Source organism: Lycium barbarum, chromosome 10 (genome assembly GCF_019175385.1).
Source record: "Lycium barbarum isolate Lr01 chromosome 10, ASM1917538v2, whole genome shotgun sequence".
Taxonomy (NCBI): domain Eukaryota; kingdom Viridiplantae; phylum Streptophyta; class Magnoliopsida; order Solanales; family Solanaceae; genus Lycium; species Lycium barbarum.
In genome coordinates, this window is record NC_083346.1 from 11560359 (window position 1) to 11573992 (window position 13634).

Here is a 13634-nt window from a genome sequence, read left to right on the forward strand (position 1 = left end):
CACGAAGGTTCACGAAAATGACGCCTGTCAGGAAATTCCTCAACAACATAAAATATGAAGAATTTGATACACAAGAATAATTTCTGTGCAACCATGAAATGAGCTCAGTGACCAAAAATTCTGAAATTTGTTAGAGTAGTAGCTATAATTCTCCAAAAAATTCTTTCTTTGCCTAGCTTATGCACATTTTCTGTGTAGCGAAATCCTAGTCTAACTTCAAGTTTCACTTATCTCCTTTGGAAATTCAAGAATTTGATGGCATAAGCAAAAATAAAGCTGAAGAAAACTGCCCAAGCAACATGGACTGCAGCAACAACTCCCAGGAAGTCATACTCAAAACCATAGCTGTCCTTCAGATACAACTTTACTGATACGTCACCGCCTCCTGGTATCTCAATGGTGTTGTTGTTGTCGCCTACTTGACACGTTACAAGGCCATATATTGTCCATGCCACTGGAGAACCCCAATAATACCACCTCCACCATATAGGAATTTGCTGTATATGCAATTATGATTTCATCAGAAAAAATGCGATATTTAAGATCTTACATCTTATTATTTTGATCATACAGTGGTTGGTTTACTTACCGTTCTTGAAATGAGGAAACCAGAGAACAAGTTCCAAAAGCTGAGGAAAAAAGACATTATGATGGCAGCAATGTTGTAGTTCGGAGTGAGTGCAACAAGCATCATTCCATACATCGTGAAGTAGACGAAGCACATAAAAACAAAAAAGTAGAACAAAAAGAACTTTCCAGCCGTCCAGTGGAACCCAATCATTGCATAAATAATAAGGCTGTAAATAAAAGTTTGAATCGCGATATAGATTGTCTCTATGACCACCTGCATATGGCATAAGTATGGATTACTTCTCAATGAGCAATTGATTTTCTCGAAATTTAACAGTATAGGTTTAATTACTGTTACCTGCGCAAATGCATAAGGGAGTGCTGAAAACATTCCTGCTGCTTTTTCTCGATAAAAGACTGTCCTTTCTACAGAAACAACAGACTGCACGGCTGAAGTATTAGTTCCACCGAGGAACATAACAGCAGCATAAATAGCTCCAATTATATTTAACAGGTCTTGTTGTTTGGACCTGTTATCATAATTACTCTATAAGGAAAAAAGTGATGACACATATAGAAATATTGTTATTGCGCAATGTTAATTTTGGGACTCAAGGAAAGATTACTCACAGTTGGTTCCCCTTATTCCAAAAAATGATTCCAAATATTACTCCTATCATTATTGTCATAGCAAACCGAATAACATTATACTGTGGATGCCTCCAATAGGACAAGTGTTGTTTCCAAAAGCAAGCCTTGCACTGTTCAAAAAACGGTTGGGAGAATTCTGTGGGGAAATGAAGATCTTGGGATCCTGGCGCAGGAATGCTTAGTTCTTTGATAAGTTCTTGATTCCTCCTGCAAAAAACCGAGTAAGACAGGTCAAAGGATTAGTCATACCAAACCAGAAGAAAAATAAAAATACAACTGTTCAATCTTCTAAATTACCTATACAGCTCAGAGTTGGCATAAATGTCGGCAAACTCTACTTGAAGTTGAGCCTCAACAGCCGTAGCCGAGATGTCCAGCATCCAGGTAGCAGGATTGATTCCCTCTTTGATTCTAGGAACCCCAGGAACAGCCTTAAAAAAAAAAAAGAAAAAAAAAAAGCTCTTTAGTTGTTGATTTGTTCTAATAGACCCCCACCCCCATAATTTAATAAAGATATGATCCTCACTTGAAAATACTCTATCAGTAGGTGAGAATGATGACCAAGAGGCCCTGCATATATCACTTGTCCTCCTCTTTTCATCAATAACAGCTGCAAGAAAATCATTAGACATGATTATGAGAAGACCAGGTGCATCACAAGTTATGAAATCCTACATTGCTTGTAAGAACTACCTCATCAAATGCTTCAAAGATATCTATGCTTGGCTGGTGGATGGTGCAGACAACAGTTCTCCCTGTATCCACGGTGTTCCTTACAGTTCGCATCACAATTGCTGCAGCTCTAGCATCAAGTCCTGATGTCGGTTCATCCATGAAAATAATAGATGGATTTGCCACCAGCTCTACAGCTATGGTCAGCCTCTTTCTCTGTTCAGTTGAGAGGCCATCTACCCCTGGAAGGCCAACTAGGGAGTCCCTCAGAGGATTCAACTCGACTAGCTCCATTACTTCTTCCACAAAATTCTAAACAGGACCGAAAGTTGAAGTCAGTCCTTGACCTCCTTTTCTATGAAAACTATCAGGTTTTTTAACAAAAAATAGAGTAGATTTCTTTCATGAAGATAACAATGTTCAAGAGGATAATCAGAAGCACAAAGACTTCACTGACAATACAATGTAAAAGGATAAGATAAGCGAGCCCACCTTCCGTGTATGTTCTTTTACATCTGGAGAGAGACGCAACCAAGCTGAGTATACTAATGATTCATAAACAGTAACATGTGGAGAATGAATATCATTCTGTTCACAATAACCACTTATGCGAGCAAAAGTAGATTGATTCTTTGGATAACCAGAAATGCTGATGCTTCCTTCAATGGAGCCTTCTGTTTTCCTTCCTGCTAAGACATCCATCAATGTGGTCTTTCCAGCACCACTTACACCAACTAAAGCCGTTAGAACTCCGGGCCTGAAAGCACCACTAACATTTCGTAACAATTGGAGACGAGTATCCTCAACTCCTTGGACTTTCATTTCCTGATAAAGTACCAGAATCGTATAAGCCACAGAAGTTCATATTCCATTCCTCCCCTGCCTTTATAATAATAACTCAAAAATTCAACACGTTTGTTTGGTAACTCAAGAAAGCTTATTCTTTTAGGAACTTTGAAAGGAATCTCTATTAGATTGTTAGGAAACATTTCCCACTAGTTAGCTAAATGATCATTAGAACATGGTACTAATCATGCAAATCAAATAAAAAGTTCTGAATAGCCCTAACAATCAGTTCTTTGCAAACATGACATGTTATTGCTGTATCACAGTTTTCTTTTAGACTGGAGAAGTTGGCCTGTAGGTCTAAAGAGTAGTTGACTAACAAACACACATAACTTTAAGACACACGCACTCATACAGAGGAGAGAGAGAGAGAGATGCATGAGCGCGCACACATATATATTATCAAAGTCCAGCTTCCATAAGATTGTTAGAAATTCCTTGAGAAGTATCTATTCTTGAACACCAGATATTTCGTAAGAACTGAATCATAACAAAGTTAATGTTTAAATAAAAAGAAATGTTACTTACAGCTGGCATATCGACATAATAATTCATATGATCAAATGCAAGGGAGAGGGGCTGGAAAGGAAGCACCATTCCTCTTCTCTTGGCTTCTTCATTACTTGAGCTGTTAGTGTTCCTTACGTCCATAGCTATACCTGTAACAATCATTCAGGTAGTTGTTTACAAATGGTAAAAGTAAAGAGAGGATTCGACATCTCCTACATAGTATCGTTGTCTAAGCCTTGATTGCAATTTATGAAGGGTGGTCATATGCAGATGGTCATACAACCACCAGAATTGTGCACTTGAGATATAGTTTACAGACATTTAAGAAAATTATTAATTGCAGATGAATATTCCATTGATATGAATATTCTCAAATCTGGATTGACCAAACTCGTACCAGGACATGGTTATTTTAATTGTCTTTTTCTCATTGCATACAAATATGCAGGAACATGCTTGGGGATAACATCCTAAGATTCTATTAAGTCCTCCCCCTAGATTCTCACAGAGGTCAAATACAATCACTTCAAAAAGTTAACGAAAAAAGTGTTCTCTGTATCAGAGCTCAAGCAGGGAAAACAAAATCCTTGAGATACTTTCAAGAGACTCTTGTGAAATCTCACAAGAATCCATCAGCCATCTCCTGCTTCATTGTAGCTATGCTTGGGTAATGCCACAGGATGTTAATATCTACTATCATCTTGGCAATGATAGCGAATTGACACAAGATTGAAACAAGTTTGGAGGACCATTCCCTTATGCATACATCACGTGGATCATCTAGCTAGAGAGGAATAGAAAGTGTTCTGTTGAGCAGCATCTTTCTTCTGTTAAGTCAGATGTACACCAAACCTATATTAGTGGTGCAGGATCAGTTTGATAGAGTGTCTTCTTAGAATTTTTGGATTCTCTAAAGATGTAAATTAGCAGGGAGCTTGCACATCTTTTGAACTTTAGCTTGTACTCCTTGGTAGTATTACATCAATAATATTACCTTACCTTATCATAAAGAAATCATTTTGTACAAATAAAAGCTGTAGCCGTGAGAAGTGGATAAATACAAGAGTCTTGACCTTCAGTCATTGAAGCTGAATAGAGTGAACTCCGGTCTGTTCGCTTCTTTTTCTTACTTTTGTCATCATCTGAAATAACTGATCTAGAATCTCCAAGTGCTGCATTATTATTACAAGGTGTGAACAGGATCAAAAGAGGATTCTAAAACTTTAAATAGTGCAGACTATCTGGGACTTACGGTTTAGGTATGTCAGTGCAATGACAAAGCAAAAGTTGAACAAAAACGAGAACGCAAATAGGGCAACAACACAGATCCAGTAAACATGGCCTTCTGTATACATGCTCCTTGCCTTGAGAAGAACCTTGCCGACTGTTGGCTCAGAAAATCTCGTGTCATTGTTGGGCTGCAAAGAGCAAGGGATAGGATGTCAAACCAATATATGCCGCCTTTTTATGAACAAAAATGGTAGAGCTTACAGTACTCCATCTTTTGTCCAGAAACTCATTGATGGCAATTGCATTCTGTCCATACGTCATAGGAGAGATGTAGTAGGCCCATTGCATCCATGGTTCCAGGTCATCTGCACCAGTACACAAAAATGCATTCAAAATATTGGACATGCCATGTGAAATTTTCAATTCTGAAGATCTCCGCGCACCTATATTCCAAGACTATACACAACTCTCTGTAACAGAGAGCTGAGAAGTTTCCAAATTCCAATAGTGTAATAGAAAACTGACCTTTTGCAACGATGAAACCACCGAGCACAAAGACTATCAGTATTGTGAAAGTTGCAAAAGTGCTGGAAACTACTTGAGTCCTTCCAAGTGCAGCAATAAAACGGAAGAGGGACAGAGCCGCCTGATGCAAAGCAAAATATGCCAAGAATTGGCGAAAAAACCTGAAAATTCGGTAGGTGCAAGAATGTAAGTTTGAATTCATATAGTTCCTCAACTAATTGTTATATGTGCACCATAAATTCACATTGACCAAGTATCATGATTCATTAGCCTAACAAGTACGCCACATCTTATTTTTTGGTTGTTAGGAGTGAACTGAGAACATACCTACTAGCAGCAGGAGCAAACCCGATGGTATAATAAGTAAGTACGACCCATATCAGTGATTCCACAAAAGAAAGTGGAATTCTTAAAAGCCAAATGGGAAAAGAAAAAGCCCAAGCTGGGTAGAACAAAGAATCTCTCTGTTTAAAGAACACAGGAAGTCTGAAAATGGTAAGTGCCATCTCTGCTGTACCATTAAACATTATATTGATGAGGCTGAAAAACAAGGCACCATAAAATTTGCCTCCATCTGCTATCTGACCAGTTTTCATCTCTGTCCTAAAGAATACTGTGAAGGTAACTATTGACATCACAGTGATCTGGAATGTCTTAAATATGTATAAGAAGGAATTTTGCTTCATCAATAGCCATTCCCTCGATAAGCATGCCTTGAGGAGTTCCATGTTGGAGATACCATACTTATCAGTAACCAGTGCTGCAGGATGGGCTTTGCTTTTGTCATAAGGAACTCGAAGATCATCAGAAAGCTGTTGCCCGACATGAAAATTGCTAAAGCGTTCTGCAAATTCAGTCACTGAAATATATCGGTAAGGTTCATTTGTTCTGAACCAATATCGTTCTTGGTCCTTAAGTGAAGTAACCTCTTGCAGAAAGTCAGCAACTCCTTTCCTTTCTGGGCATTTGAACCCAATACTCTCGAAAAACTCCAGGACATTCTCACGTGGACCTTGGTAGACTACTTTTCCCTCAGAAAGCAATATAATGTCATCGAAAAGATCATAGGTTTCTGGTGCAGGTTGAAGAAGAGAGATTATCATGGTTACATCCATGATATGGACCATCTGCCTCATGTATTTCACAATTTGGAATGTGGTTGAACTGTCGAGGCCAGTTGATATTTCATCCATGAAGAAAACATTAGCAGGGCCAACCAACATTTCTCCTGCATTCAGTGAAAAGCCAATTTCACATTAAATGTTGTCACAAGGCGCATGTGATGCTCTTCCCTTGATTGACGTGGCATACCTGTTGTGAGCCGCTTTTTCTGTCCACCAGAGATACCCCTTCTCATATCATCACCGGCCAATATATCAGCACATATATCCATCCCGAGTATCTGTAATTCACTTCAATAATCAGTTCTGGGTAGTTTGCACATGCAGGAATTATTACGAGTCTAACCTTAAGAACATAGTCAGTGACCAGACTAGATTCTTGGCCTGCAAAAGCTGTTGCTTTAAAAAATGCATCCATCTCAGGATCAGGTTTTATTCCTGCATCCTTTTCACGTCTTGCCAATTCCGTAAGGAGTTCATATCTTGTTCCAACTCCTAAACAACGTCCTGCAAAATCCAACGTCTCTCTAACTGTCATCTCTCCATGGTGAATGTCATGCTGACTAATATAAGCACATGTCCTTTGAGGGATGAACTCTGATAGTTCATGACCACAGTAACTAATTCTTCCATTCACCTAAAAGAACACATGGTCAGCAAAACACCACTGAATTAAAAGTTTCATTCCATATCTATATATATATATTTTTGATAACCGTGGTGTGCGGGCCGGCTTGCGCACACCTCGACTAATTCCACGGGATACCTGCTTGTTACGTCTCGTATTTTTATACATTGGGACAACCCGGATTAACTATGATAAATTAAGGCCAAGACTATTCCGGTATTTGAAGTCGGGACTTTTGACCTTTAATTTTATTTGGCTTAATACCCAGATGGACCCTTAAACTTGACATGTTTTGTAAGATAGGCATAAACTTATAAGGTGACCAGATAGACACTTAAACTTACTCAAAGTGTATTTTTCAAGTTTTTCAGTTGTTTTGAAAACAAAAACTATATTTTTTAAACACTCACAATTTTCATGGCCAAACAAGCCCTAAATATATCACAAAATATTTTTTTTAAAATGCAAAAATAAGGCAAACGCATATACATGAGACTATAAATGTGCACTTAAACCAATAAATACTCGCTAATCGCAATTTTGCAGCTTTCAATTAACTCGGTTTTTTTTTTACACTTGAATAATTAAAAAACAATAACTTTAACGAATAAAAATCCTTAAAAAAAGAAATTTCAAATTAAGAAATTTCTTTTTTTTAAGGATTTTCTTCTCGGCTTTACAGTTTTCTTAATTTGAAATTTCTTTTACACTTGAAATACTGAACTTCAAAATTTCTTAATTTGAAATTTCTTTTTTTAAGGATTTTTATTGGTTAAAGTTATTGTTTTTTAATTATTCAAGTGTAAAAAAAAAAATCCGAGTTAATTGAAAGCTGCAAAATTGCGATTAGCGAGTATTTATTGGTTTAAGTGCACATTTATAGTCTCATGTATATGCGTTTGCCTTATTTTTGCATTTTAAAAAAAATATTTTGTGATATATTTAGGGCTTGTTTGGCCATGAAAATTGTGAGTGTTTGAAAAATATAGTTTTTGTTTTCAAAACAACTGAAAAAACTTGAAAAATACACTTTGAGTAAGTTTAAGTGTTTATCTGGTCACCTTATAAGTTTATATGCCTATCTTACAAAACATGCCAAGTTTAAGGGTCCATCTAGGTATTAAGCCATTTTATTTTGAGACATAAGTTATATATGAAATTGTTGACATTGAACATTTAGGAAAAATTGGGACCACAATTCATAAAATTGGAATTTAAAAATCTTGTGCAAAGGGGCATAGAGGTCGTGTATATGGAAATGGTCCCACACATTGTGTGGCCAATTTTAATTGGTCCAACACATTGTGTGGGCCAAAGGCAATGTAGATATTTTGTGGACTTAAAAGATGAATTCTTAAGTCATCTTCCACACTTTCAACACTTAGAAAAAAATTAAGAGGAGTTGAAGAACAACTCCCCTTCTCTCTCGGCCAAAGTGGAGAAAAAAAAACCAAGACCATTTTTAGCCTTCTCAAAAATAATTCCTTGATACAAACCCACTATATTGAAGTCCCTAAGTAGCGTGGAAGAGTTGTTTGGGTCATCTAACCATTCATTGTGTCCAATTGCAAACCCTAGCCATTTGTGGTATTGAAGAAGAAAGGTAAGTTTTGCTCTTGTTCTATGTGTTGTGAACTCTTATTTCATGTTGTAGTATGTTAATATGGATGAAAATCATGAAATATGGTGTGATGAAGTTGGGCCGTGTGTTTGGTGTTCTAGCCGTGTATATGGGTGTTGAATTGGATTGATGAATTAATTCTTGTAGTATGTTAAATTGTTGTAGTGTGTAGAGTGGCTAAGAATCACCATTATATGCTTGTGTAGTGGTAGATGAATATGGGTCATACTATATGCTAAAGGACACACTAATGTCGCTTAACGTTTTAATGGTTGTTGTGATGACTTTTATGTTGGAAATAAGAGTTAAATGTCCCAAATTGATATGGTGAGTGTTGCGGACTGATTTGGAGAACTTTGTGCAATTAATGCAATCTTTATCTATGAGAACCATCAACATATGTATATGTGTAGTGTGGACGAATGTGGGCCACATAATATGTCGAAGATCGCATTAATATCGCTTAGCATTTTAATTGTCGTCGTTATGAATTCTAGTTTGGAAATGAGCATGTAATGACTCAAGATTAATGCTGAGATTTTGTGGGCTGATTTGAGGGTTATCGTGCGTTGATGTAATTTGTGTATTTTATGGAATTGATATCGTTATATTGTGAATTGTGATACAAAACATGAATTGAAAGTCGGAAGGTGGGCACAGTGGGGTTCTCGGTTTAGGGGGCTGTTTTCGGCCAACTTGGAGAAAAATTATTGGATTGTTGGAAAAATTATGTAAACTGTTAGAATGCCCTTGAATATTGTTAGTAAGGATTCAGGTTGATAATTGAATGTGTGAGCGATATCGTGGCTTGAATGTAAGCCGTTGAATTGAATAGTTGGAAAGTTGTTGAATGATGTAAAAGAGAGTTACTATTGTTATTTTGTCTTTCGAATTGATTATCGATGTTGCTAGGTTGGTTATTGTGGTTGTTGTTGTTGATTTTGAGCGAGTTAAATTCTCGGGATGGCCTATTTACAGGGGAAATGCTGCCGAATTTTCTGTAGAATTTAGCGATAGTTTGGAATAAATAATTGCTTAAGTGCCTATGATTAATATTGGATATTCGTTGGCATATTTGTAGACCTTGGGGAGCCCGAGGAGTAGATTGGGATTAACTTTAGGTTGGCTATCTTGGAGGGCGTTCGAGGTATGTAAAGCAACCTTCCTTCTTTTGGCATGCCTTAGTTTACATAGGCTAGATTAGAGCCTTAAGGGAATTTCAAATTCGAAATCCGAGCATGATATGATCCTTATATAATTCTTGGCACTCTTATGCATGATTTGATAAGAATATGAACCATTATGTCTTCGAAATAATCGTTTTCCAAATGTTGCACAAAAAGTTTGTTTAGAGAATTCCATAACTTTTGAATGTCATATCTTTCGCATAAAGGCTCGGATTGTTCCAATATTTTTATAGGAATTGCATGATGTATAATGAGTATGATTTCCATAGGCGGGCCCGACTCGGGTCAATGCCCGTTCGTGGGTCCCGCGACTTTCCTTTATGCGATTCGGAGAACTTTTGAAAGAATTTGGTATGACTATTATTCCGATTTCGAATATGATCATTTTTACTTATGTTTGAGTTTGTGATAATGATTTTGTGCATATGACTACTCACGACTCTACTCGTGCATTCTGTTATCCCTTCGCCGAGTCCCGAGCCGGTTATGTTGTCGTGCGCACTTTGATATACTCCGGAGTTATGCTGTGCTTATGGTTCACCGAGCTACTCGCCAAAGAGGGTCGGGTTCCACTTATATATGATGTTATGGTGTGTATGACGTTATGTTGTGTTATGATATGTGACGGGGGTTCGGAGGTTAGAAACCTTTCCGGTGTTATGCTGTGTTATGGCGCCATCGACGGGCGGGCGACCATATTCTTCTGTACCTTCTGCATGACTTACATATTTTTAAAGTAAACATTTTGATACGTTGGATTTGTACATATTCTTTGTACTACTATTTCGTTTATGTCTCAGGTTTGCTTCTGTATATTCTGCTTTGCATACTCAGTACATATTTCGTACTGACCCCCTCTCTTCGGGGGCTGCGTTTCATGCCCGCAGGTACAGACGCACAGTTTGGTGATCCACCAGTCTAGGACACCCTCTTCTGCTATTTGGAGTGCTCTTCTCATTCCAGAGCCTACATTTTGGTATATATATTTTGTTCGCTGTGTATGTATATATTTGATCAGGGGTACGGCGGGGCCCTGTCCCGCCATATGTTTTGACTGGTCTGTTTAGAGGTCTGTAGACGTATTTGTGGGTGTGTGCGCCTACTTCTGTTCAGATGCGATTGTAGGATCCTATATGGTTATGGTAGCCTTGTCGGCGTGCATTCTGTATATGTTTTGGGCCGTTGTGTCATTTGATAGCCTTGCCGGCTTTTTGACATATATATATATATATATATATATATCCGCATACGGTTGCGTTGAGATGTGTTTGAACAGTTTGATATGGTTTGAGACGGCATAGAGTATTTATGGCCGTATATGCTATTGTGTGTGATTTGATTGAATAAATACGTCAGGGTACCCAACTAGGGCGCCAGTCACGGCCTACGGGGCTGGGTCGTGACACTGCTACCTCCCACCAGCAATAGGTACCAAGTAACTCTATCCACCAAGACTAGGACAGATGGAAAGAAATCACCTAGTGTTTTTTTCAACTTTCAGGTCACATATTAAAAGTTCAAAAGTCACTCACTCTTAGGTCTTTGTCTGGCACCCCAGCAAGTGCTTTTAGCAATGTAGTTTTCCCAGCACCAGGAGGCCCCAAAAGTAGTGTCATCCTATAAAAATGCAAGAACCACAGAATCAATGTAGAAGTTCCAATCTCCATAACGGCCATCACAACTATGCTAAATAAGACTAAATAAAGTGATGTATATTGTTTTTTTTTTTTTTTTTTAACCCAATGGTAAACTAATTGAGATATACCTAGAATCCTTCACTGTCCATAATTTAGATTCATAAGTAATTCTAAATGCAACTGTAGTTTCATAAACGTACCTTGAGGGTCTTATGATTCCATTCACATCGCTCAGTATGTTGACACCTCTTTTCTTTGAAGGGACAATCTTGATCTTTTGAAGAAACCCCTATGAGATTTGGATATGAAAAAAAAAAAAAAATCAATTCACCAGTACAAGTACCAAATTTTGTCAGCTAATGTTTAACAATACAACGACGAATAAAAACTGTAACTAGTACAGCAAAACTACAAAGGCATTGTTGTCAATATAATATCAATCTAAATTATTGTAGATCAAATTTAGATTAAATGAAATATTACCTCTACAAAATTGATGGAAGCATTCCAGAGAGTAGGCATTGCTCTAGATCCAACATATGCATCTCCATCAATACAAAGATGCTCAAACCGAACTTCGATTTTTGGGATCTCAATTCCAACCCTGTTCCATGCAAAAGTTGATTAACACATAAATTACTAAGATCAAGGAAATGTGTTACCCTTTTTATATTCACTTACCTATCGGTCCTATCTCTGAATCTACGAAGGAGCCTCTCATTATCTTCTTCGACGAATTTAAGAACACTTTCCAAAAGCTGTTTCCTGTCTTGTAATCCAAGATGGACAAGATCAACTTCATGATAATCAATGTTTCCATCATCCAATGTTTGCCTCAAAATCCCTTTCCTCAACCTATCATAAGTAGGAAGTCTCTCAATAGCAGCCCATTTGAGCTCTTTTTCATCCTCATTTTCCCTTGCACTTCTCTCAAAAACATCACCTCTTGGTGCAGTAAACACTTCCCTAACACCAGCTGATGCCCAGCTCCTTGAACTCACTGATCCAATAGTCATCCTCGGCCCGCTCCTACTCATGGACCGCTGGCTCATTGACTTGGCCAGCTCATCCCGGCCTAATGTTCCCTCCATTCCGTTTTTCGATGACCTATGTTAAAGGGATATCTATCTAATTCGATCGATTTTACCCTCTCCAAGAACTCAAAAACAAAAAGGCACCCTTTAAATCCTCTTTTTCAATGAGCTTTCTGCCACCCACAAAAGATTGAAATTCACTTGATCAAACCTGTAAACAGAGAACAATTTTTTGTTAACATACACATTACTCCAATTCTCTAACATCCAATAAACCTGAGTAACCTAATTCCGAAAACAAACTCAAAATTGGAAATTCACATTTTTAAGAATGGACTCACAAAGATCAACAGATTTTCCAACTTTCTGTAAATTGCATACAGTTTTAATGGATCAGTTAATAATTAGAGCAACTTTTCAGACAAAATGGGAACAAGGAAAAAATAAAGAATGAATTGAGGATTATACACGAATCCAGAAATGTACCAGTAAATATATACACAGTCAATTGTAGAGAATTTTTTCTAATTTTAGTCTTAATTATTGCATGATCATTAAAAAACTACTACAACAAGTTTGTTAACATATGTAACATTATTCCAATTCTCTAACTTCCAACAAAACCCCAGTTGCCTAATTCAGAAAACATACTCAAAATGGGAAATTCTCTAACTTCCAACAAAACTTTAAAACTACTATCAACAATTTTGTTATCAGCGGCAGAGCTAGAGCTTCATCTATTTGTTCGACAGAATCCAATAGTGTGGCTCAAACTCTGTATTTGTGTTTAAAAATTCACTTCATATACAACAACAACAACAACAACAACAACAATATATCCCGAATAATCCCACAAGTGGGGTCTGAGGAGGGTAGAGCGTTCGCAGACCTTAACCCGATCTTTGCAGGTAGAGAGGTTGTTTCCGATAGACTCTCGGCTCAAGATAAAGCGAAAACAAAGCAGGTCAAAAAAAAAAATTCACTATGTATAAATAATTTATCAAGAAACTAGTAAGCTGTACATTTTAAAGAATCCAGAACCTATCTACGCCTTTATTTGTTAACATATAGTACATTACTCCAAATTCTCTAACTTGCTATAAAACCTGAGTTACGTAATTCAGAAAACATACTCAAAATGGGAAATTCACGGTTTTAACAGTGGACCCCCACAATGATCAAAACTTTCTTTAATAATTCCATATATAGTTATAATATGGAACAGTTAATTAAAGCAAACCTTTCACGTTTCAACTAAAAAAAAGAAAAATAACGATCTATCATGCATGAGAAAGAAGTAGGCAAAAGTGAAACGACGTATAACCATAATAATGAACAGACAAAAATGGGAATTAAAAAAAAAAAAAAAAAGGAAAACTAAAATAGTGCAAAAACTCAGAAA

General features: G+C 37.2%; 1 protein-coding gene and 1 long non-coding RNA gene across 3 annotated transcripts; one reads left to right on the forward strand and one right to left on the reverse strand.

Annotated features, from left to right (window-relative positions):
• Window positions 1-6: 6 nt before the first annotated feature.
• Window positions 7-12681, reverse strand: LOC132615402 (pleiotropic drug resistance protein 2-like). Of its 2 annotated transcripts, none has more exons than XM_060330008.1 (20): window positions 12574-12681; window positions 11880-12443; window positions 11682-11802; window positions 11399-11487; window positions 11094-11178; window positions 6472-6762; window positions 6316-6406; window positions 5332-6232; window positions 5005-5165; window positions 4741-4844; window positions 4502-4667; window positions 4323-4421; window positions 3268-3398; window positions 2386-2718; window positions 1915-2205; window positions 1748-1831; window positions 1519-1652; window positions 1201-1428; window positions 590-1100; window positions 7-497 (listed from the first exon to the last, which is right to left on the reverse strand). In XM_060330008.1, the coding sequence occupies exons 2-20, from the start codon at window positions 12287-12289 to the stop codon at window positions 228-230; spliced, it is 4500 nt and encodes a 1499-aa protein (XP_060185991.1). In that variant the 5' UTR covers window positions 12290-12443; window positions 12574-12681; the 3' UTR covers window positions 7-227. The 2 variants fall into 2 exon arrangements, with proteins under 2 accessions (XP_060185991.1, XP_060185992.1); XM_060330009.1 differs by lacking the exon at window positions 12574-12681 and having other exon boundaries at window positions 10-497; window positions 590-844; window positions 929-1100; window positions 11880-12543.
• LOC132615407 (uncharacterized) lies at window positions 8145-11058 on the forward strand. Its single transcript, XR_009572682.1, has 3 exons — window positions 8145-8356; window positions 9456-9521; window positions 10449-11058. It is a non-coding gene; the product is annotated as an uncharacterized LOC132615407 (long non-coding RNA).
• Window positions 12682-13634: the final 953 nt, after the last annotated feature.